Below are 25,104 nucleotides of genomic sequence, written 5' to 3'. Positions count from 1 at the left end.
CCTGGCAGGAATATACTATGGAATTATTTTATTAGAAATCCACATCAACAACAAAACCCAATGTCTTGGAGATTTCAGACCAGTATTCATTCACTTTTATCAGCAAAATATTTAGGGGGGAAAGTTAATGGAAGTTTTAATTTGTTAGTCCTCCTAACAGATGAGTGTCTTTGAGCACTGTATACGTGTCAGATAACTTTGTGGGAAGGCAAGCAAAATCAGTGGTCTCATGCCACTAGAAATATGCCTCCATTAAAGGATCTCTGAAAGTTTAGGGACACGTCATGCTGTTTAGGTTTTGGCCTGCATTATGTAGCTGCACCACCCTATAGACAATGTATCTTCCAGAGTTCCCCAATGAACAGGAAGAGATCATAGGCTGCACCATCAGCTGGAAGTGACAGAAGAGGAGAAAGTCCTGGGTATATTGGTTGATCACTGGAAGACTATGAGCCGCAAATGTGATGCCGCCATGAAAAAGGCCAATGCAGTCCTAGGATGCATTAGGTGAGGCATTTTCATTAGAGACGGGGAAGTGTTAGTACCATTATACAAGGCACTGGTGAGATCTAATCTGGAGTACTATGTGCAATTTTGGTCTCCCATGTTTAAGAAAGATTAATTCAAACTAGAACAGGTGCAGAAAAGGTCTATTAGGATGATATGAGGAATGGAAAACCTACCTTACAAGAGGAGGCCCAAAGAGCTTGTCTTATTTAGCCTAAACAAAAGAAGGCTGAAGGGAGATAGGATTGCTCTCTATAAATACATCAGAGGGATAAATACATGGAGAAAACAACAGCTGTGCTTCCTGAGTGGCACGAGAGCACAAGGATTCGGGGGTGAGGGGAGCAAGAGGGGGAGTTCTGTACCTACCCTCCTGTCTCCACACATACACAAATCAAAATCTGGGCCTTAGAATTTTGTACCTACCACAGTGAACATGTGCAAAGGGCACTCTACAGCTCAGGGAGAGAGAGAAGAATTTCAGTGTTATTAGGATACAACATTGAGACTTCATCCTTCTCTCCTACAAAGAGCTTCTGGGTCACTGATGGCCATGATTATATTTTAAGATACTGGAGGTAGCTCAGGAATTTGTTTTCCTGAATATCTGTGGATCGGGAGCTGTCAAGGTTTTTTTTTCCCCACTTTGAACTTTAGGGTACAAAAAGTGGGGACCTGCATGAACACTTCTAAGCTTAATTACTAGCTTAGGTCTGGTACGCTGCCACTAGCCAGAATTTAGTGTCTGGCACACTTTCTGTTCCCCCAAAACCTTCCCTGGGGAACCCAGATCCAAACCCCTTGTGTCTTAAAACAAGGAGAAATTAACCATCCCCCTCCTTTTTCCTCCCTAGACTTTCCCCTCCCTGGGTTGCCTTGAGAGGCTTCACACAGATCCAAACTCCTTGGATCTTAAAACAAAAAGGAATTACTCATCCCCCTCCTTTTCCCCCCACCAGTCCCTGGTGAGTTCAGACCCAATCCCTTGGATCTTAAAACAAGGAAAAAATCAATCAGGTTCTTAAAAAGAAAGCTTTTAATTAAAGAAAGAAAAAGTAAAAGTTCTCTGTAAAATCAGGATGGAAAATGCTTTACAGGGTACTCAGATTCATATAGACCAGAGGGACTCCTCCGCAGCCTTAGATTCAAAGTTAAAGCAAACAAAGGTAAAAATCCTTCCAGCAAAAGAACCATTTACAAGTTAAGAAAACAAACATAAGACTAATCCGCCTTGCCTGGCTATTACTTACAATTTTGAAACATGAAAGACTGATACGGAAAGATTGGGAAAGCCTGGAATGATGTCCCGCCCCTCTCAGTCCCGAGAGCGAACAATGAAAAAAACAAAAAGCACAAAGACTTCTGTCATAGCATTCCCTCTCAGATCTGAACCTTAGAGTTCAGAAATGAGATACTAGCACCTGAATCCTCTAAGCTTAATTACCAGCTTAGATCTGATAGGCTGCCACCACCCAAAAATATAGTGTTTGGGGCACTCTGACCTCCCCAACCTTCCCTGGGGACACCAAGAACCCAGATCCCTTGGGTTCTTAAAACAAGGAGAAATAAACCATTCCCCCACCTTTCCCCCTCCCAGAATTTCCCTCCCTGGGCTATCCTGAGAGATACTGATCCAACCTCTTAAATCACCATACAGAGAAGCATCTCCCTTCCCTTCCACAAAGAGGCAAACAGATTCAAGGAAAACAGAGAGAGATTCTATCTCTCCCCCTCCCGTCTCTCCCACCCGTCCTGCTGAGTTATCCCAATCCCCTGGAATAAAACAAGGAAAGCAAGAGGAAAAAAAATCAGTCAGGTTCTCTAAAAAAATCTTGTAATAAAAGAAAGGAAAAAGTAAAGAATTCTCTCTGTAACTTCAAGATGTAATATTACAAGGTCCTATAGCTTACAGACACCAGAAAGAGACTTTCCCCTCAGAACCAATACAAATCAAAATATTCCCAGCAACTACACATATAAAAGCTAACCAGCCAGATCCACAATTGCAAATAGAGTAAAACAATCAAAAAGCCTAAACAGCCTGTTTTTACTTACTATTTGAAAAGAAACTTAGAGAGCCTATAGTTATGTCTGGTCTCTCTCAGACCCTCCGAGAGAAGAGCACACAACGGACAAAGCACACACACAAAAGCTTCCCTCCACCCAAATTTAAAAGTATCTTGTCTTCTGATTGGTCTTCTGGTCAGATGTCTAGTTCCCTGCTTGTAACCCTTTACAGGTAGAAGAGACATTAACCCTTAACAATCTGTTTATGACAACTTCCCTCCATCGAGATTTGAAAGTATCTTGTCCCCCTATTGGTCCTCTGGTCAGGTGTCACCTAGTTTTACTGAGCTTCTTAACCCTTTACAGGTAAAACAGACATTAACCCTTAACCATCTGTTTATGACAGGAGCACACACTCTGAAAAGAGGTCACCAGAGGAAATGGATGTGGGGTTTTGCCAGCACTATAAACTTCTTTGCAGAGCTTCAGCAAGGGCCTCTTCTTTCAGAGTCGGGTATCAAAAATATGTCGCAGCAGCCCCATGACATCACATGACAAATAAAACTGATGTACAACTACAGAGTGACCTACAAATGGTTTCTTTTTAAATTGTGTTGGTTTCTCTTTTTGATTCACTTTTTTTTAACCTTATAAGTAACAGGATTGCCAAGTCTGCTCTGTCCCGGTGTTCTTTGAAAGGAAAGGTGGAAGTCTGCTATGTACTATCAGCAATTCACACACGTTAGTTAAGAGAGGCATCATGTCTCACAGCTGCACATTAAACCTTGGAGTTAAATGCATGTTAAACACCAAAAAACACAACAGAAAAACTGCTCAGCTTTCAGTGTCAGAAGGTCTGTAGTCACAAGACCAGATTTTCTATATTAAACAAGCAGAGAAACAGGTTGTCTTCACATATCATCAGGCAACTAAAAAGGGCATGAGCCCATTTTCCCCCCCCACTTTCTAGTTCACCTTAGCCCTTGTATATATGCTTGCGCTCCATGTCCAAAGCACTGTATCAAAATTAATTATTTAACTCATATCTATGTGAGGCAGATATTACTACATGTTGTTAAACAGATGGAGAAACCAAGTCAGAGAGATGACAATCTGCCCAAGGCTATGCGGCCAATTAGACAGACCCAAGATCAAGACTCAGGATTTGCTGACTCCAATCCTTGCACTCATTGCTTTAGTCTGGTGATTCTCAACCAGTGGATCATGACCCCCCAGGGGGTTACAAAAGACAACTAAGAAGGGGAGAGGTCATGAGATGATGAAAAATTTTTATTACAATCTAAAGCAAAGAAAATTTTGCTCCCCCACTCTCCACACACTCTTACTGTTCAAGGTCAAGCATTTGCTGTCAACATCTTGTAACACACACAAAGAAATGATATATACTTAGTGTTATTGTCATTGATACTTTTTTAAAAATCATTTTATAATAAATGTAAAGAGGTTGTAAACATTTTTGAATTTGAACAAGATGTCACCAATCTGAACAGCCTGAGAAACTCTGATCTAGACAACCATGCTGCTTCTCAACAGGTTATTGTAACATTCCAGCATGTAACAATTTTCCTTGGGTTCCACTGGCACATGTTGTTTTCCCTGTTGTTCATTTATTTAATCTACTACCTGACCCCGGGGTCAATTATTAGATCAATGACAAACAAATTGCTTTAGTAGCCATAGAAATGCATGGTCAATGATGTGCAATGATCGACGAAAGCCAGCAGAGAAAGGTAACTATAACTGCCAGTGATGTCATTTCTCAACCATCGGCCACCATTCTCACACACTATCTAGAGCACATCTACCTAGGTTTTACTATTGGGATTGTCCATGTATAGCACCAGTGGTAGCACTTTCACATTTGAGTAAGGGGATGTGGAGTCAGTTTCCACACAGTACCATGACTTAGCCTCAGTACAGCTACTGCTTTCCACATGAAGTTGACCATGTCATCTCCATCACTTAAACTAGACTTCCTAAGTAATCTGCCTGGAACACCTTAAGGGTCTCCCTGTTGACACAGTACAATGGGATAGTTTCTATCTACCCTGGAGCAGCATAGAGAGGGTGCAGTAAGCCTCTAGAGAATTCTGCCACGTATGAGGCAGCACAGGTCCCCCTTGTCTTGGACATCACCCGGCATGACGGGTGGGAGAGGAAATGGCCAGGGAGCTCTGCACTCAGATTAGTCTGGCCACACTGTCTCTCCACTATCTCTACTCAAGTGACTCCAAAATGCTGCTGCTAATGCCATCGTCCTTCTCTCACTCACCACGCTCTTCTCTATTTCAGTCTTTCCATTCCTGTCACACTCTACAGCCTGCTACTGGCCTCTCAGGCTGTGTCTTCACTGCGCAATTAAGCTGGGTGATCAGCCTAGACCAGGTGCAAGCATTCCCACGGCACAGCCCTATTTAAGTTGCTGAGTCCTCACAGTTTCTGCACGCACTCATGTGTTTCTGGGGGTATCTCCCGTAATTCTTTGTGCTGAGATGCTCGAAGATTCTTGCCCAGTCATATGCGGGATAAGTTGGGGGGAATTGTGGAAAGGCACTGACAGACTGGACTGTCAGCACTTGAATGATTTAGCCTGCATGCTCACTGAAAAGTGAGCTGATTCTAAGCCAGTGGTCCTCAAACTTTTTATGTCACACCCCCTCTTACCTATAATATAATCTGTCCAAGCCCCCCGCCCAACCTCGGGGGCCAGGGCCAGGAGTGGGGCAGCAGTCAGCATACAAGGCCGAGGCCTAGGCTGAAGGCAGAGCTGGGGGAAGAGCAGGACTGGGTGGCACTCACTGCCCACCATAGGGTCTGGCCCATGCCCCGCCATGCCCCCTTGCAAATTTCTCTGCAGCCCCCTAGAGGGGCACACACTACAGTTTGGGGACCACTGTTCTAGGCCCAGTGAAGGACAGACATGGTTGTAATCCATACCTCCAGGCTTGCAGCACCTCCAGACCAGAGGTTTGGCTGTGTGAATGATAGTGTTGAGGCTAAAACCCAGGTTAACTGGGCAGTAAAGACATACCCTATTATAGTTGCCTCTCCGATTTTTTTTCCCCTCGCCCCCCTTCTCCACTGTAGCTTTTCCCAACGAGCCAGTTCACAATGGGGGGGAATTAGGATGGGGACAGAGATCTGACCATTTATATTTCTAGTGTGGCATCTACAGAATCCCACTAAACAGCTACAAATCTAGAAGCACTCAACAACAAAACAATGAGCAAACGGATCTGCAGAACTCAACGTGCTAAAAAACCTGCCTTGAAACAAGCCACTTTTAAAAGTCAGATAAGATTTATATATACAATTTCTGGCCAAACAAAATGTGTTTCTATTTTTGACCTACTTATTGCATTCCATCCTCTCTTCTTCATACAAAAATAATCCTAACCAACAGTCCCATCTTTTGTTAACCATGACTATCCAAACACTGGAGATTCTTTCTTAAGAGCCATGTAAAGGAAATTGTCCCAAAGCCAAAAATATTCTCTGGTGACAGCCAAGTTTGGAGCAACTCTCCATATAAGGTGATAACTTTAATCCGCATATCTTTTCAAAGCCTTACTACTCATCATTGCCTAATGAAGAATCATTGTTTATAAATGTTTGGTTTTGCTGATATTACAAACAGGGGTGAGATGGGCAGAGTTCAAAGACTGGTTTCAAATCAAATTGGGGTAGAAGTCCCATAAGATTTCTGGAAACTTAGGGCAGGTGAGACCAGCCTTTTCTGAAGTATTTTGGCATTTTTTCCAGTACAAGTTGATACCAGGAAGAGTATAGGTACACAAAATTAAACCCAAAAGATAACCATTTCCTCCCTCTACCACACTGGTCTCCAAACTGTGGGGCATGCCTCCCCAAGAACATTCGAGAGGGCACACAGCAGGGCTTGGGTCAGCCCCTCTGGGGAGTGGGAAGGGAGTGCCACCCAGCCCAGCTCCGCCCCAAGCCACAGCACCACTTTGCCCCCATTCCCTCTCCGTTCCCAGGTCAACTCTGCCTCTAGTCCTAGCTCCTTCCCCATATCCAGTTCTGCCCGTTTCAGCCCAAGCTCCTCTACTGCGCCAACTATGTAGTAATGGGGGCAGGTTCAGACAGATTTCATTACTCATAACGGTTGGGTGTGACAGGAAAAGTTTGGACACCACCGCTCTAGGGAGAGATTTTCAAAGGGATTGAGGAGCACAAAGCCAAACTTTGGGCTACGTTTCAGTTAAGTTCTTTATTATTTACTCAACATTGGCTCACCCATCTCTAATAACACCATGATTGCTGTGTCATTTTGATAAAAATTATCTTTAAGATGTTACTGAGAAGTCCCTCATATGCAAAAGTACAGAGCTGCTTTCTAGAGAACAGAACAACACATACTTCATCCCAGTGTCACAAAGAACCTATGATAACTATACTTCAAAGATAAGAACAGTAGTTTGATTTTAACATATGTCTCATCCCTTATTTTAAAAAGATGAAGTCCACTGATTCCATTCATTTACTCCTGAAATACACCAGTGTGAGATTAAAATAAAGCTCCATGTCTATGGCCCTGATCCTGCAAAAACTTCATCACAGATGCAATTTTACTCAGGTGAGTAGTGCCAACTGGAATACTCATTCAAAATTACGTATGCGCATAAATATTTATAGGGTCAAGGCTAATGTTTCTATAATTTTCTTCATATTTGTAAAGGCCTTAACTAAATCATATGTAAAATTTATATTACCACAATTGTACAGATTGATTCTTGCAAAATGATACTTTTGGATACAAATTAATATAATCCTAATTCTATCATTTAACTTTTTTTTATTCAAATGTTATTAAATATTGTAAGAAAATTTATTGTAATTTCTCACATTTCCATGTTCTACTTCTAAAATGTATACATATGATTTTTTTAAACAGCAATTTTCCTTAATATTGATAAAATCATAAAGGGGAAAATAAATGGCATTGCATTTTCTTGGTGCTATTTGACTAGAAAATCTTCCATTTCTATACTTTAAAATTATCCATGTTCAATAAGTAACCACTCTTGGGGGAGGGGGCAGAATCTCTGCCATTTTCAGATTTATCTTTGCATTTCGGTTGCACTCATCCATATAGTACACAAAAGGCCAAATCACCAGATCATCATAGAGGATAAAAGGGAGGAAAAGCAACATGAAAACTAGCTAAGGGAGCCTGTGGTATTGGGTGGAGCAGACCAAAACAGTGCTGCTGGTGGCTATTCAGAAGGTATATGCACTTAAATTCCATGGCTAGGGATTATACATCAAGGGAAAGCAATACAATACAGAATCAGGACATGAGTAATGCATGGAAATCACATCTAAGAGTAAATTAATTACATTAATTCAGTTAAGTACATTAAACTAAGTTAATTAAGATTATTAACTGATGCATTGATTTTAAAAGGGCAGAAGGAATCATTATGTTCATCTACCTGGTCTGATCTCCTGCATAACAGAGAATATAGAATTTCACCCAGTAATTCCTGCATCAAGCCCATAACTTGGGTCTGAACTAGTTCCTATCTTTTAGAAAGTTATCCAGTCTTGTTTTAAAGTTTCCAAGTGATGGAGAACCCACCACATCCCTTGGTAAAGTGTTTCAATGGTTAAATATTGCACTTTATTTCCAGTTTGAATTCATCTAGCTTCAACTTCCAGACAATGGATCTGGTTACACTTTTTTCTGTCCAACAGAAAAACCCTTCAGTATCAGACATCATCTTCCTGTACAGATACTTATGTACTATGAAGTCACCTCTAAACCTTCTCTTTGGCTTGGCTTACAGTTTTAATTACATCTGTTAGAAACAGATATAATTCAAATGGCACAACTCCTTAGCGTGGATCTCTAGCATGTGTTGCTATAAGTGCTTATATTGGTAGAGTTTAGTCCTCTAAATGTAGCCTTTTGTTAAGATAAATAGATTGAGTTCTCATTGTAAGGCATATTTTCCAGACCTTGATTTATTCTTGTAGTTCTTCTCTGAACCTTTTCCAATCATAATTATTTCTGTAGATGATAGGTTTGGGGTTGTCTGGAACTGGCATGGTACCCAGAGTCCCTGCTGTCTTCGATTTTGTTGCCTATGGGTCTGGGACAGCAATTAGCTGCAATACACTACCATTGTTTCAGGTGCTCTGCACACTCAAGACGACATCACTACACCGAGTTCTATAGCCTTTAAATTTGGAAGGGTATCTTTCCAATCTTTTTTCCCCCCAAATGAAGCCTTAGATTCTATTGACTCTGTGTAGCCCAAGTGTGCTACATGCAGGACAGATGATATTTGACACCCATGAGCTACAGGAAACTAGAACAAAGGAAATCCTGGAAAAACCCCCAGGAACAGCCAAGTTTGTTGATAGTGGTTTTGAGATACAAAAGAATTAATCCCCCAGGCCAGGATAGGGTTTGGACACTAACTCAAGGTCAGTGTACTCTGTTGAGTTCAGGTTATGGGCTCAGCTAATTCCCTGGCTATGTGGTTTTTCTCTTGCTTTTCAGCTTTGTTAAAACTCATCTTGAGTCTACTGAAGAAATGAGAGACCTGGCGATTTCAAATCTTCATTTCTCAGTCTTTCAACATTTTCAATATCCTGGCTGATACTAACAGGACATTATAACGACGTACTGGAAAAAAAATCCTAGAAAAGGATGAATATATGGCTATTTTTTAAAACAACAGATTACTAATCCATATTTGAAAACATCCTGCACATTAAAAAAAACAAAAAAAAAACAAAACCCACACACTAACTGCCCACGTTTTTTAAAAGAGAAAAAAAAAAGTAACCATAAGGGTTCACTTCCTGCAGATAAGTGTGAAAGTCACTTTTCATATTTATTCAGTCTCTAACCTAATTTTCACCTTATTTACCCTCCAATTCTCAGTGGTGCAAGTTCAGAGGCAGGTCCTCCTAATGCACATTACCCGTTTGTCCTAAGGTACTCCATTTCAATGAGATTTTGTCCTGCATGCAAAAATATGGACACAAAATAAATGCACATGATCATTTTTAGGGCATGAATCTCTAAAATTTCCTTCCGATACAGGTACCGTCTATGGAGTTGAAATGCAATTCAGATCCTTCACATTTCTTTGCTTTGGCCTCAGGGAACTCAAATTTGACTCAACACTCCAACCCCACCTCACTGAAATGGAGCTGTAGGCCGTGCTTCTAAGAGAGAATCACATTTGGACTATGACCTCTAGTAGCTAATGACATCTCTAATAAGCTTTTACAGGGAATCTTCTGCTCTCATTTGCTTCTATAGTCAATGCAAGATCTTCGCACTTTGAGTTAGCAGGACTGGGCTCTTCTCATACCATTCCCATGTGAAGAATGACCACGGCAGTGAAGGGAAGTTCTGCTCACAGAAAGTTCACAGGATCAGGCCTTAAATGGATCTGTGGCCACATGCTTTGGCCAACAAGAGATGGAGACTGAAAGAACAGACTCATATCAAGGGCAAGATGACCAAGTGAATATGGAAGGTGTACACTAAATTAAATGAAAAAAGGCATTGTTTTAGCACTTGAGCTTGGAAGTCTTGTATATGTCTATACATCGGACCCCCTTCTTATTAGTTAATTGATCTGATCTCTGAATTAAATTAATTATTAAATAAATATTCGTTGACCACATATGCCAGAGTTTGATCTTACTGCTAGAGCGTTTCTATAAAGCATCTGGGACATATTTGTATATAGAATCTAGAATGACTAGCTTTTCTCACTGTTTCCCATACAAGCAGTGGCAGAAAAGTTTCCATCACCTGATGAAACATCAGCAGAATACATTGCCTGGGAGTGGAGCCAAGATTTGTGACTTTCCAGCAATTATTACCAAGGACTTTATCTACTCAAACCAATCTGTGACCTAGTAGTGTTTCAAGTGGGCATCTAAAAATTGATGTTACCCAAAAATCACTAGCTCCTTTTGAAAATTTAGGCCTTGAGCCCTAAGCACTAAGAACAATTCTTTCCATGTTCCCTCCTTCCAGAATGGAAGGAGTCTTAAAAATCCATCAGTAGCACAACTAGTATTCAACACAGATTTCAGACTTTGAGTTACTAACTGCATGAAGCTAAACTGAAAAATAGTATTCATACTGCAGACCTTTCAACAAAGAAGCTTCATCATTTGAGGCATGTCACAATATGCATTTATTCCCTTTGTGAACTTGCTTCCATCTTCTCCAGTTCAATGTCTAGTTCTGAAACTTTCTCCTGTGCTATTTCTGTAACGCTCACAAGCTTTCACACTATACAATTTCAAAACAACGGGTTGTTGGATTTTTTCCTTATTTTTTGGTCTCCAGCAAAGACTTGTAATTACATTTGGTTTTACAATTCTGCCAATAGTTTTTGCTTATCAGCTCAGGACAGAAAACAAGCAAATCTTATTTACACTGGGCAGATGGAAATTGTAAAGTTTAGATCTGAACTTTTAATTAAATCAAAAGCAAAGTTTAAACTTTTGACTAGAATGAGGCAGGGTCCTAATCTACTTAACTGCATTTTTTTTTTAAATCACTGGTGTGTCACTTCACTGAATTCAGAGACAGTGGGTCAAGTTTTGCCCTGACATATATCCTGAAGTCAATGGGATTTCATAGGGAGTAAAGTGGGAAAATGGTCCTCTGTGCCCTTCCATATCATAAATGATTCAGAAAAGCACTGACTGTTTGTGGTTAGGCTGGAAGACCATTAATTAGGAGAAATCCAATCCCTTTGGCTTTTGCCCTTTTAGTATCTTAAGAGAGCCAGTGCGAAGAGAAATATTGCAGAGTCAAAAAAACACAGGTTATGTTTTTATGTTATGTCTCATGACTGCACCACTGAAATCAATACACAAAAAATAAGAAACTTTAGGACGGGGTAGTCAATAGGCAGACCACAATACGCTTTTGAACGGATCCTTAATTTTTTTTTCTTTTATTTTCTCTGGAGTCTGGACCCTGACTATGCTTTGATTAAGAAATTTCAACCTTAATAAAAAAAATAGACTCCCCCTGCTTTAGGGCAAGGCCAACCTGGCTCAACACAAGCAACCTATTTGGGTGTCTCTTAATTCCACCTTCCTGTTTTTCATGACACATTTCAAGCACTTCTTTGTCAAGAAACAAATCTAGGTGACTTGAACTTAGGACCGATCCATGACCCCGGCTGTGCTGCTCATCCTCAGACAGTGAAACAGCTCCCCTATAGCTGGGGTAACTTGGAGCTGTCTTGAACCTGGCCCAGAATCAGGCTATTTCCCCCGTTTTCCCTGCCCCCACCCTACTCCTCCTCAGTTGTGTTGGTCTGGCTTTGCACAGGGTTCTTTGGAGCTAGTAAGCTCCAACTTGCCACCCCGTGACCTCCTGTCATCAGAATAGGCGCTGAACTCTGACAGAGGACCCTAATCCTGGAAACTGATTGGCAGAATGCTGGGCGTCCTGTGAACCAAGCACAGGCACAGGCACAGGAAGCTGTCCATACAACTGGGTTCTCCCTGCTTTGGGCTACTTCCCCTGAGATACCAGCTCCTACTGCCTGCTGCTGATCTCCTGGTAACCTGACCCTTCCTGATCTTGTTTACTCTCTGGCCTGTCTTGGACTCTGACCTCTTGCTATCGGACTTGGCCTGACTCCTGCTGTGACCACTAGCTCAGATCGTCCTGACACCCCTCCTCGTTCACTTCTGGCAGGCCTAGTGACTTTCAGTCTCCACTGTACCACCACTAGTTCCTTCCTTAAATCTATTATATATTTGAAAAGCAACTAATTAGAAATCCACAATGCAATCTTTTGTTTCTTATTCATTGCAAGAAACAACACCTTGCAAGGGACATATCCAACTCCTTTCATTTACTGCTCCTGATCTTTTGTCCATTTATTATGACTTTGCTCTAATTCCAGATTGTAATCCTCTCAGAATACCTTGTAAAGCACCATACATATTACCCAAGATGCAATATAAACAAACACCACTTACATTCCAAGGACTTTGGGACAGGAGTAGTCACATATACCCAAGGTTGACTTTGGGCAGCAATGTCCTGGATGTACAAGGAACAAGGCATACGTGGCGAGGATGGTCAGGAGTTGCAGACTCCAGACTCCACTAGACCCCAAATCTGGCAAGGTCTTGAGAGGAAAGAAAGATGTGGTTTGGTTTGGCTGCTGGTGATTCGATGTCTTATACATATTATCATGGTGTCTCTGTACCGCCCCCATAGGTATTTTTTCAGTATTTGTACATGTTTAACATTTTACATCCCAGCACTTGGTCAGGTGACAGATGCTGCTAGAGTCTAGCAAGCAATTCCGACTCCAGAAAGCCTCTTCACTCTCCCATTTGGCTGAGTACATATTGCTCTTGAATCCAGTACATATGTTTAATCCCTTTTGACTTCAATGGGAGTTTTATACACATTTCCTAAGGCACAGCTTGGCTCTTAACCTGTATCTGACACTCATCTCCACTCAGTTATAGCCACCTGCACACATCTGTGCTCTCCAAGCTCTCTGGATGACAGAATTTCCTCTTTTTTTCCTTCTTCCTTTTTAATTAAAATAATTGTTTAAAATGCTGCCTTAAGATGTTTTCTCCATATGAAAAAGTTTCATGTGGGATGCAAGGGAAGTTTGCCATGCTGATAATCTTCTACTCACAAACAGGTGTGATCAAGAAAAAAACGTTTCAAGCCACGAACCAAAACGGAAGGAACCATTCGACTTAGAACAGCTGATTTTTGTATCTTGCTTTCCTCAGCCTGAATGCAAAACCATACGTTTGAAAATAGCCAGTGTGCTGGTTTAAGAGTTTGCTTTCAGTCCATTGCAACATGGAAAAGGAAAAATACTTACTGTTATACAAGGTTAGGACAGGGTTAGAGCTATTTCTGTAACAGTCTCCAAAACAGCATTTCAGATACTGATGATCCTGAAGTACTATATTTAAGAGAAGCTATCCAACTCTTCAATCCATTTATTCAAGCACAGACAGTTCTTATTTTGGGGAAAATGCAACAACAACAAAAATGGCAAAAAGGGTGACTCTGTATCCAGGCCACTGTATAAAACGCTAAATAAAAAGTAAATATACACCATTTGGTGCATTTGTGACAGGCCACACTTGACTGGGTTACACGAGCTACAATGAGATTAGCTGAATGAGGAAAGCAAGCACAGCTTATTTAGTGGCACATCAACTGTTGTTTCTTAAGAAAATGTTTGCTGAGATCAGACGTTCATCTGAATCAACCCAGAAGATGGATGAATACCCACTTCATCGATATTTACCCACGAAAGCTCATGCTCCAATACGTCTGTTAGTCTGTAAAGTGCTGCAGGACTCTCTGCTGCTTTTACAGATCCAGACTAACACAGCTACCCCTCTGATACGATTCTCTTTTATGTTAATTATTGGAGCAGCGGTGGGGTAGTTAACAGATGCATGAGAGTCAGGAAAAGAAAGGAATAGAGGCACTGATGAGGAGGGAGAGAAGAGCACATGGGAGAAGGAAGGATACATAGAGAGAGGTGCATGGAGTACAGGGACTACATAATATTATAAATACTTAGCATTTGTATCTTTTCATCCTCGAAGTGCTTCACAAATACTGAGGTTCCACTCTAGCAAAGCCAATAAACACTTCAATGGGATTACTCGTGTGCTTGAAATTAAACACATGCTTAAATCCTTTGTTGGATTGGGACCTAACTAATATACCTTAACACCTCATCAGGTAGGTACTATTATCCTCATTCTGCAAATAAGGTAGTGGAGCAAACGTAGTTAAATGATTACATTGCTGCAGATCACCATGAGTTTGTATGTCCTCACTACAAAATGAATCCAGGTGATCAGCACCAGGTCTGAATGCCTGGGTTAGCCTAGCCTGGGTGTGAACAGCCCCAATGGAAAGCCATAACCAAGTTACGGTGTCCTCACAGGTGTGCACTCCCCTGTGTGTGTTGCTAGGATTTCTGAGGGTATATCCCATGGTTCTGGGTGCTGCAGTAAGCTGAGCAGCACTATTTCCAAATAAACTGTGGGAGAATTAGTCTGCCCTTCTGGTCATAAAGGGGAAACTGTGGGAAGGTAGAGGAAGTCTATCAACATTCAAGTGATTTAGCTTATGTCTTCACTGCATATGGGTGGCCTGCATGAAAGCAGCATCTGAACTCTAACCCATACTCCCAGCTGGGCCAGCTAGCCCTCGTGTAAAGCACCACTACACTCAGAGTAGAGGGCTGTGTGAGTGGACAAGAGAAGGGTTTGGGCCAGCATCCAAGCAACAGAAGAAGTGAAGACAGACTCTGTAGTGAACATATACAGTCAGCGTCAGGACTGGAAACAAAAAAACTCATGAGCTCCTGGCTCCCCAGCCTTGTCTCAGATATTTCATGAAATATTCAGTGCAATTTGAAAGCTTTGCAATTTGTTACAATTTCAGTCAGCTGTAGTGGAACACAAACATTACCTTTTTTGCTTGTGAGGTCATTTTGCTGGAAGGTGGTTTGCACGGTTATTTTGAGAGTGGGGTTTGCCTCTTCGTTCCTCTTTGGAAAAACTTTACTGTTTTCCTAATTTTGAATTTCGAAATTTCATATGGGTCAAGACTGATTTTTGAGACTCAGTCTATAAAAATCTGAATGTTTGCATTTTGATGTAAACACTCCATTGTGAAAAATCTGGTGGCAGCAAAATTGTCTCTCATAAAAACCTGAAATGTTTGCAATTTCACACAGCTCGACCCAGATTGCTAGGTCATGCCTCTCTGTTCCTATGAAAGCTGCGCTTTCATTAGTATGCGACTCTCTAAAACTTCAGCAAGGGAGCAGAGGAGGGGAGATTTGTCAATGAATAACTTAAGACACATCTCTGTGGAGCTCTGCGTTACAGTGGAGATGGCAACTGCCCTCATTATTACGCATTAGATCAGAAGAGCAGATGAAATGGAAGCCTTGGATTACTGCTGATGAAATCTGCCTAGGGGTAAGAGCAAGGACAAGAAGAATTTATTTACCCAACTGTGTCAGCCCACACAAAGAAGTTATGGCAGTTTCTTCAACTTTACCTCAGAACCCTTGAGATCCAAAGTTTGGGGTGGATAAGAGAGAAGATTTATGGATCACTGGCAGCTCTGAAATGATTGCAAAGAAAACACAAGACATCTTTTAAAACTCAAACTACTTCTACAGGAATAAAGCCAATGCTTAAATGAGTGGAGACTGTGGAAATCAGAGCTACATCGATGAAGACGGACACTAAGGTACAACCTAAATTTTCTACAGCTCTGATCAAAGGAAATAAAACAGCAGATTGGAGAGCTGAATATTTATCTTCAGGTCCAGATTCAGGAAGAAAACATGGAGGTTGTTACTAGGATCACCTCAGATACAAGAAATCCATACTTGAGTTAATTTAATTTGTGGGTTCAACATTAAGGAAAATCCATTTAATTTGGAAGGAGCTTAATAAATTCCCTCAATACTTCAAACCTAAAAAAAAAAAAAAGGAGGTTCAATACAGTTTATCACATGCAATGGCCAGCACACGGGAAGAGTAGCGAAAGCAGCAAGCAAGGTGGTAAGAAATGGCAAAATAGCTAGATGGCAAGGTCCAAGGGGTTATTTGAGCCAAACAAGTATCCTTTCAAAAATGGAAATCTAACCATAGTGAAGAGAACAGAAAGGAGCATCAGCTACGATGGGCAAGGTGCAAGATGGAAATTAGGAGAGCCAAGGTAGACACTGAAGAACAAATAGTCAAATATACAAGGACGAACAATGAGAAATCCCTTCAGTATATCAGAAGCAGGAAGCCTGCAAGAGAATCAGTCTGCTGGACCACCAGGGAATGATTCTAGGAATGACAAAACCGGTGAAACCTATTTCACTAGCCAGAAAACCAGCTGAAGCAATAAACTAAAAATAGAATTCTAATACACCTAGGTGATCATGATGTGATATGGACTAATCAGCAGAGTTTCTGCAAAGGAGAACCATGTCTCTCTAGGCTACTAGAATTCTTTGAGCATGTCAACTAAGTAGGGAACAATGGAGAGCGAGTTGATAAAATTTACTTCCCCTTGACAAGGTCCCTCAAAAGAGGCTATTAAGGAAAATTCAACATCACTAAGGGAGAGAGGTGCTGTAATGTCAAGGAACAGAAACTAAAAAGGCAGAAAACCACAGAAGAAGAGGAGTAAATAGTCAAATTTCATTATGGCACAGTATTAGTTTCATTATGCCAAGGTTCTGTGCCAGGGCCAGTGTTGTTTAACATGTTCATTCATGACCTGAAAAAAGGTTATAGCAAGGAAGTGGTAAATTCTGCACAACTGACGTTACATTATTTAAGTTAATCAGAACTGGAAAAACCTGTGAAGAACTCCAGAGGGATGGAATAAAGCCAGGTCAACAGGGAACATGATGGGAGAGCAATGAACAATGGAAGGAATAATTTTAACCATTGATACACAATCTACATTAAACTAACAACTCTGAATAAGCCATGGGCAGCTCTATTAAAAGCTTCACAGTAAACAGCAGCAGTCAAAGAAGCCAAACAAAATGTTACAGTGCATAAAGAATGGAATGAAATATGATAATGGTAGCATGTACCTCAGTGGTATACCCTCACTCAGACGGGTGTTCAGTTCTGGACATAGCAAAGAATCCTGTGGCACCTTATAGACTAACAGACATTTTGGAGCATGAGCTTTCGTGGGTGAATGAATACCCACTTTTTTTTTTGCTCCTTCCTTTGAAGCACATGGTACTAGCCACTGACCGACGAAGTGGGTATTCATTCACCCACAAAAGCTCATGCTCCAAAATGTCTGTTAGTCTATAAGGTGCCACAGGATTCTTTGCTGCTTTTACGGATCCAGACTAACACGGCTACCCCTCTGATACTAGTTCTGGACATGCTAGCTCAGAAAAGGATATAGCAAAAATAGGATTTCAGAGACAAGTGATGTAAATAATTAATGGGGGGGAGGACTCCATGTGAAGAGAGATTAACTGAAAAGATGAAGTATTTTAGAGAAGAGATGAAAATGAAGAATCAGTATAGAAAAGGCATAACAGACTCCTTTGCTCATCCTTACTCTTAATAAGGGAACATTCCATTAAACTGTAAGGCAGTAAATCTAAAACTAATCAAGGAAATACTACCACTTACCACCCACTCTCCCACATAATTAGCCTGTGAAACTCATTTATCACAAGGTATCATTGAAGCAAAAACCTTCGCAGGTCTCAAAAAAAAAAAAAAGAAGGGATATTTACATAGATAATGAGAACCGCACAGTTACAGTAGTAGACAGGATTAAAACAAAGTTTGGAAAGGCTACAAACTCCTGCTTCTAGGGTTAAGTCAACTACTAACTGATAGGGACAGAAGAAACATCCTCTACTGGCAGGTCATTACATGATTACCCCCTTGGGGTTTTTTTGCTCCTTCCTCTGAAGCACATGGTACTAGCCACTGACCGAGACAAGATACTGGACTAGATGGACCTGTTGGTCTGATCAAATAAGGCAATTAAAAATGAGATATATAAAAACCAGCACACTCTCCTTTTCTGTGATTATAATCCTGATTGTTATGTAGACAAAACAGAAAGGAATTTACAGCAAATAAAGCAAACATTAAAACTAAGCTGCATATACAGCTCTCTTTACATCAAACTAAAAGTGCTGGCAACTATATATATGCTGCCACATGAACTGCTAAATGAGTAGAAATGAGAGGGCAATAAGATAGTTGAAATGCTGGGTTCATCACAACAATGTCAAGACTTCACTCAGGTAAATCTTCAGTCAAAACTATTGGATTAAAGAGCTCACGATGCGCACTGTTACTATACTGTACATGACCAAGGACAGGGTAGGCCCACTGCTCAGTGAGGAGGGAGAAACAGTAACAGGAAACTTGGAAATGGCAGAGATGCTTAATGACTTCTTTGTTTCGGTCTTCACTGAGAAGTCTGAAGGAATGTCTAACATAGTGAATGCTTATGGGAAGGGGGTAGGTTTAGAAGATAAAAAAAAAAAAAAAAAAAGAGCAAGTTAAAAATCACTTAGAAAAAAGTTAGATGCCTGCAAGTCACCAGGGCCTGATGAAATGCATCCTAGAATACTCAAGGAGTTAATAGAGGAGGTATCTGAGCCTCTAGCTATTAACTTTGGAAAGTCATGGGAGATGGGAAGAGATTGCAGAAGACTGGAAAAAGGCAAATACCGTGCCCATCTATAAAAAGGGAAATAAAAACAACCCAGGAAACTACAGACCAGTTAGTTTAACTTCTGTGCCAGGGAAGATAATGGAGCAAGTAATTAAAGAAATCATCTGCAAACACTGGGAAGGTGGTAAGGTGATAGGGAACAGCCAGCATGGATTTGTAAAGAACAAATCGTGTCAAACCAATCTGATAGCTTTCTTCGATAGGACGACAAGTCTTGTGGATAAGGGAGAAGTGGTGGATGTGGTATACCTAGACTTTAGTAAGGCATTTGATACGGTCTCGCATGATATCCTTATCGATAAACTAGGCAAATACAATTTAGATGGGGCTACTATAAAGTGGGTGCATAACTGGCTGGATAACCGTACTCAGAGAGTAGTTATTAATGGCTCCCAATCCTGCTGGAAAGGTATAACAAGTGGGGTTCCGCAGGGGTCTGTTTTGGGACTGGCTTTGTTCAATATCTTCATCAACAACTTAGAAAGTACGCTTATTAAGTTTGCAGACGATACTGAACTGGGAGGGATTGCAGCTGCTTTGGAGGACAGGGTCAAAATTCAAAATGATCTGGACAAATTGGAGAAATGGTCTGAGGTAAACCAGATGAAGTTCAATAAAGACAAATGCAAAGTGCTCCACTTAGGAAGGAACAATCAGTTTCACACACACAGAATGGGAAAAGACTGTCTAGGAAGGAGTATGGCAGAAAGAGATCTAGGGGTCATAGTGGACCACAAGCTAAATATGAGTCAACAGTGTGATACTGTTGCAAAAAAAAAATGTGATTCTGGGAGGCATTAACAGGTGTGTTGTAAACAAGACACGAGAAGTCATTCTTCCGCTCTACTCTGCGCTGGTTAGGCCTCAACTGGAATTCTGTGCCCAGTTCTGGGCACCGCATTTCAAGAAAGATGTGGAGAATTGGAGAGGGTCCAGAGAAGAGCAACAAGAATGATTAAAGGTCTTGAGAACATGACCTATGAAGGAAGGCTGAAGGAATTGGGTTTATTCAGTTTGGAAAAGAGAAGACTGAGAGAGGACTTGATAGCAGTTTTCAGGTATCTAAAAGGGTGTCATCAGGAGGAGAGAAAAAACTTGTTCACCTTAGCCTCTAATAATAGAACAAGAAGCAATGGGCTTAAACTGCAGCAAGGGAGATTTAGGTTGGACATTAGGAAAAAGTCCCTTACTGTCAAGGTAGTTAAACACTGGAATAAATTGCCTAGGGAGGTTGTGGAATCTCCATTTCTGGAGATTTTTAAGAGTAGGTTAGATAAATGTCTATCAGGGATGGTCTAGACAGTATTTGGTCCTGCCATGAGGGCAGGGAACTGGACTTGATGACCTCTCGAGGTCCCTTCCCATCCTAGAGTCTATGAATCTATGATTACTGTATGTATATTTGGTTCTGTTTGTTCCAGGGCAGTAGGTTGGTTTCATCCCTTCAGATTAGGGATGCACATAAATAACACCCCCCCCCCCCAAAAAATCACACGGCTTTGTTTTATTTTTAGGAATTTCTCTTTTTAATCACGGGGCAAAAGGCTGGGCTCTGCCGCAGAGCCCAGGATGCCCTGGGGGAGGAGGAGAGGGAAGGGTTGGGTCTTGCCCCTGGCAGGGTGGGAAGGGAGTGAGACTTCAGTCACTAGGCTGCAGTGCCACTCACTCAAAATTTGGCACCCCTGCCCTTCCATCTGGACAAGGGGGTGGCCAGGCCACATGTGAATGGCCCTGTGACCAGGAGCCATCACTGGAGGGTGAGTTTTTGTTTTGTACGTTGGTTTGTTTTATTTCGTGTTATTTCACTTTGGTGAAAAGCACAAAGCTCTGCACCTGGATATCACACCTTACTGGGATTTTATTTTTTTTAATAAGCAGGCAATTCAGCACAAGCCAGTACCACTTCTGCAACAGAAGTCTGGAGAGATTCATAGATTTTAAGGCCAGAAAAGACCCATTAGATCATCTAGTCTGACCTCCTGTCTAATACAGGCCATAGAATTTCACCCAGTTACTTCCGTATTGAAGCTAATATTTTAGTCAAGCACCTGTTGCCTTCCAGAAAGGCCTCCAGTCTTGTTTTGAGGACTTGGAGAGATGCAGAGTTTAGCACTTCCCTCAGTAGTTTGTTCCAATGGCTAAATCACCCTCACTGTTAAAAAGGAGGTGCAGCTTCTCAGTACCCATTTTTGGATAAAACCCAATTACATAGGTTGAGGACAAGCCCTCTCAACTGGTGTATAGCATGTAGCCGTGTGTACAGTGGTATGATCGAGGTGGACATAAGTTACTTGGGAGGGCAAAGCTGAAAAATTGTTCCACAGACCCACCTCAAAATACTATGGCCGGCTCCATGTATTTCTATTGTGGCTGCCTCTCAAACACAAAGAGGTGTTTTATAAGCCATACTGAAGATTAACAAATAGGGAGGAAACTATAGGAAGATTGCCAGAACATGAAAAGAGTATGTTTATAGATATATTTCTGTAAAATGATAGAACTGCATGATGCTTGCAAAAATAAATAAGATCTACTATTAACAAACTAGCAATATTCATTATAGAGTGGGAGGTAATATTTCTGCACATTTAAGTACTGAACAAGTAGTAATACTTTGCACTTATATAGCATCTATCTTTGGTGGATTTCAAAGCACTTGTATCAGACAGTGAGAAAACAAATTACAACAGGTAAGCCATGATATATGCATGCTCACTATTCACATATTATGTTCCAGCTCATCTCTTTAGAATGAGACAAAACTGAGGACACAAAGGAAAAATTAAAATATATAGTCAAGTTTTTACTCCAAACTGAGAAACATTACAATACCTTTATTTGCACTGAAAAGAAATCTATTCACCAATGAAAAGCAATATAAATAAAAACGTGTATAGAAAAATTCTTGAAGCTTTTTATTAAATGATAGCACAGTCTGCCAGGATCTCCTGGAGTAATACAATCTACTTTTATTAGGAGGAGAATTTTATACTTAAAGATATTTTAAGTGGGTTTTCTTTCCCTTCTGAGGAGGGAAGAATAAAGTAATTTAGATAGAACCTGCCAGTAAATTATAGATAGATAGATAGATAGATATCTGATTTAACCAATTCAGTATTTATACTATCTCCATGGTATGTATTAAAATAGGATTCTATCCAGAACCACCAACAATGGACACCTTTAAAAATACAAAATCAAAATTACCCACGTAAGAAAGCGAAGCTAATTTCTCCCCAAAGAAAAAAAAATAGTTTTTAAGAGACTATTTGAAGCATGATATAGCTGCATATGAGTGCCCTATGGGGAAGTTTAAAAAAAAATTCAATTGTCTTTCTTATGAGCAATACAAAAGTCACCAAAGACACAGAACAGAAGACAATTTGGTCTTTGATCGTGACTGCCATTCCTGAGGCAAGCCAGAGTGCTTTATTAAACAGAGGAGATGATGAAGCAGAAGGAATCAATAGTATTATACTGTGGGATGGGGAAATAGTGGAAGCCACATTGCTTTGAGACATTTACAATGAGACTGAACTCCTGCACTGCTTGGGGGGGGGGGGGAGAGAGGAGGAATTACGGTCTAGAAACAGATGACCTCTTCCTCACAGCTCTGTTCTGATTACATGAAATCTATGTTCTCTGCCCTAAGAGTCATGCTAGAAAACTGCCCTGGAAAAACCTACAGCAATCTAGCCAGCTCCCACTGCTAGAGGAAGGTCTTTGAATGATCAGGAAGGATCTACACTGGAATCGCCAAGGGTACACTTTCTCTGCTCCCCTGAAGCTCTTTTACAACCTTACATGCTGGCCAGCAGCCCAGAGGGCAAGGGAAGATGAGACTCGGCAGAAGCTGGAGCGTGCTACCCAAACAACATCGGCGTTGGAGATTCCCGGCTCTGTGCTGCTGCACTATTTTCAAACCCGCCTGCAGCCTTTTATAACCACTGACATAATCTGTCCTACGGATTTAAAGTAATGACAGTCAAACATGCCAAAGATGTCACCATCCACTAGTATTATCCATCGGGGAAGGACAAGGAGGCCAGCGCTGCTTAACCTCCTCCCCCCCGTGCAGGAAATCCCCCCGCTTCCCCCAAAGGGCATCAACTTACACCAGTCCCTGAGAGACAGCTAACAAAGTGACAAAAGTCGCCCACTGGAAATCCCCCCCAAACTCGGCGGGGGGATGGGGGGGCCTCAAGGGTCCCCTACCCCTACACAAACACTGAGCCAAATAAGTGCAGTGAGAGCAATTGTGTTACCCTGGGGAGGGGGAGTCCGGCAGTGAGGATCCCCATTACTCTTGCCCTGCTCCAATCGCCCCCCACAGATCCAGCCTCCACCCCGGCCAGACTTCGCCGGGAGCCTCTGCAACCTGGCCAGTCACCCGCTTTCACACATCACAGGCGAATGACTGACCCGCGTGGACCCGGCAGCACGTCCGCCCCCACCCCTGAGCCGACAGCCTCCCCGCTGCCCTGGGGGCTCCCCGCCGCCGCCGCGCAGCGAGCCAGGTGCGTGCCCGGGGGCGGGGAACGGAGCTCGCAGCCCGGCGTGCCCGGGCAAGGCGAAGGGCGGCGCAGGGGGCCGAGCCCAGGCGAGCTCCCGGGGATACGCGCGCAACCCAGCCAGGGCAGCGGGGCGTGGGGCCGGGGACACGCGGCCCCCGGGAAACACACGCCTGGAGCTACCTGCGCAGCCACCCAGCCGAGCAGAGGCGGGGCTGCAGCTGGGCGCACGGGTTCTCCCCCCCGGCCGCCCGTGCGAGGGAGGATCGGACGCCAGATGGGATCAGCCGCCCAAGCCAGCCCGCTGCTGCTGGGTCCCGCTGGGCGGGGTGGGGGGGATCCGTCGCCTCCCCCCGGCCACACTCACCTCATCTTCCCTGCAGGTCAGGGGACTCGCGCTGTCCGTCCGCGGGGAAGTTGGTCTGTGCGTCCGGCTCGCCGAGCTGCGGCCGGGTGATTAATGTCGGACCCCCCCGAACGCGGTGCACGCCAGGGAAGCGCGGAGGCTGCTGCATTTGCTGCACGAAGCGGGGCTGGGGCTCCCTGCTGCTCCGGGGCTCACTCGCCTCGCTGGGCTCCTGCTCTCACCCCGCGGCCCCTGCAATCGCATCTTCCAGCGTCAATGGCGCTAGCTGTGGAGCTGGTCCTCGGCAGCTGACAGCTGTTCCCGGGGCCCTGCCATCTTCTCCGCTCCCTGGGCGCGTGTGAGAGGAAACAAAACACAAAGCCAGCGGAGCTGTGCTGCCCACTGCTGCTGACAAAGACTTCCGCCAGCCTGCAGCCAGTCCCGCTCCTGCTGCTGCTGGGAGCTCGGCTTTTCCCACGGCAGCCAGCCCACTACATGCACCACCAGCCAACCCAGACATACACGCAGTGCACACACATGCAGATAACGCGCACAGAGCACACGTGCACACAGGCGTACATAGTGTTTGTGCACCTCCCACATAATGCAGAGAACACAGTGCCCGAAGAGCACATGCACTAACATGCGTACAACACAGTATACATACAGGCACAACACACACACTATCCATAAACAAGCACATAGGAGGATACTGAGCACAGCATATGCACCCACAGAACAAACAGCAATCTATACATACAAGCAGTACTGCATATACACACTTTTAACACACCTTAAGTGATATAGAAATAATACATTATCAGAATGCTGTATACATTTTATACTGGTTCTGAAGCTTTTATGCACTCATTTCTGGTAATTACTATTTTCAGTTTTCGTTCAGATGCTCAGAGGTTAATAAGGCACCCTATGAACACATAGCTAGTATGAGTTAAGGGCCTGTGGACCAGTTTTTTAATAAATAGGAAACCATTAGAAATGGCCAATAGTCCTATTTATTTGCTCCAAAATAAACTTCATGTTCACACACATTTTTCATAAATGTGTAACTTTATTTAGTAATACTTGGAAAGTGAGAATTATCGTCTCTCAATTGTTTACATATATCTGGTCCAGAGAGTCCAAGAGTCATGTTTACTTGCATGAAGGAACAGAAGAGTCTGTCAGGAAGCAGGCATGAGACTCGAGGTGTGCCATCAGTTACACTCACCTTCATAAACTCATCCAAATCACCTCTCATGGGGTTACTGGGAGGTAAGCTTATCTAGAAATAATGAGAAAAAATAAAACCCATTTTCTTTGGCTTATCTGTGAGGAACCCTTCAAAGTATGGGTCACTAACCAGCCCATATGCCATATGGCAGATTGCCATTGTTCTCTTATTAACCTATGGAGTTTCATGGCAATTTTAATTGCAC

The 25,104-nt window shown here is 42.4% G+C and overlaps 1 protein-coding gene across 1 annotated transcript in view; it reads right to left on the bottom strand.

Moving 5' to 3' along the window:
* The window catches only part of EVL (Enah/Vasp-like), a 235,983-nt gene extending 211,822 nt beyond the window's left edge, over positions 1–24,161 (bottom strand). Inside the window, exon 1 of the mRNA XM_050954205.1 lies at positions 23,687–24,161. Coding sequence (XP_050810162.1) covers positions 23,687–23,691 — 5 coding nt within the window. The 5' untranslated portion in view covers positions 23,692–24,161. The remainder of the gene's footprint in view (positions 1–23,686) is intronic.
* Positions 24,162–25,104: the final 943 nt, after the last annotated feature.

Source organism: Gopherus flavomarginatus, chromosome 5 (genome assembly GCF_025201925.1).
Source record: "Gopherus flavomarginatus isolate rGopFla2 chromosome 5, rGopFla2.mat.asm, whole genome shotgun sequence".
In the NCBI taxonomy this organism is placed as follows: domain Eukaryota; kingdom Metazoa; phylum Chordata; order Testudines; family Testudinidae; genus Gopherus; species Gopherus flavomarginatus.
Note: the sequence above shows the minus strand (reverse complement) of the source record. Positions and strands in the feature narration are given on the sequence as shown.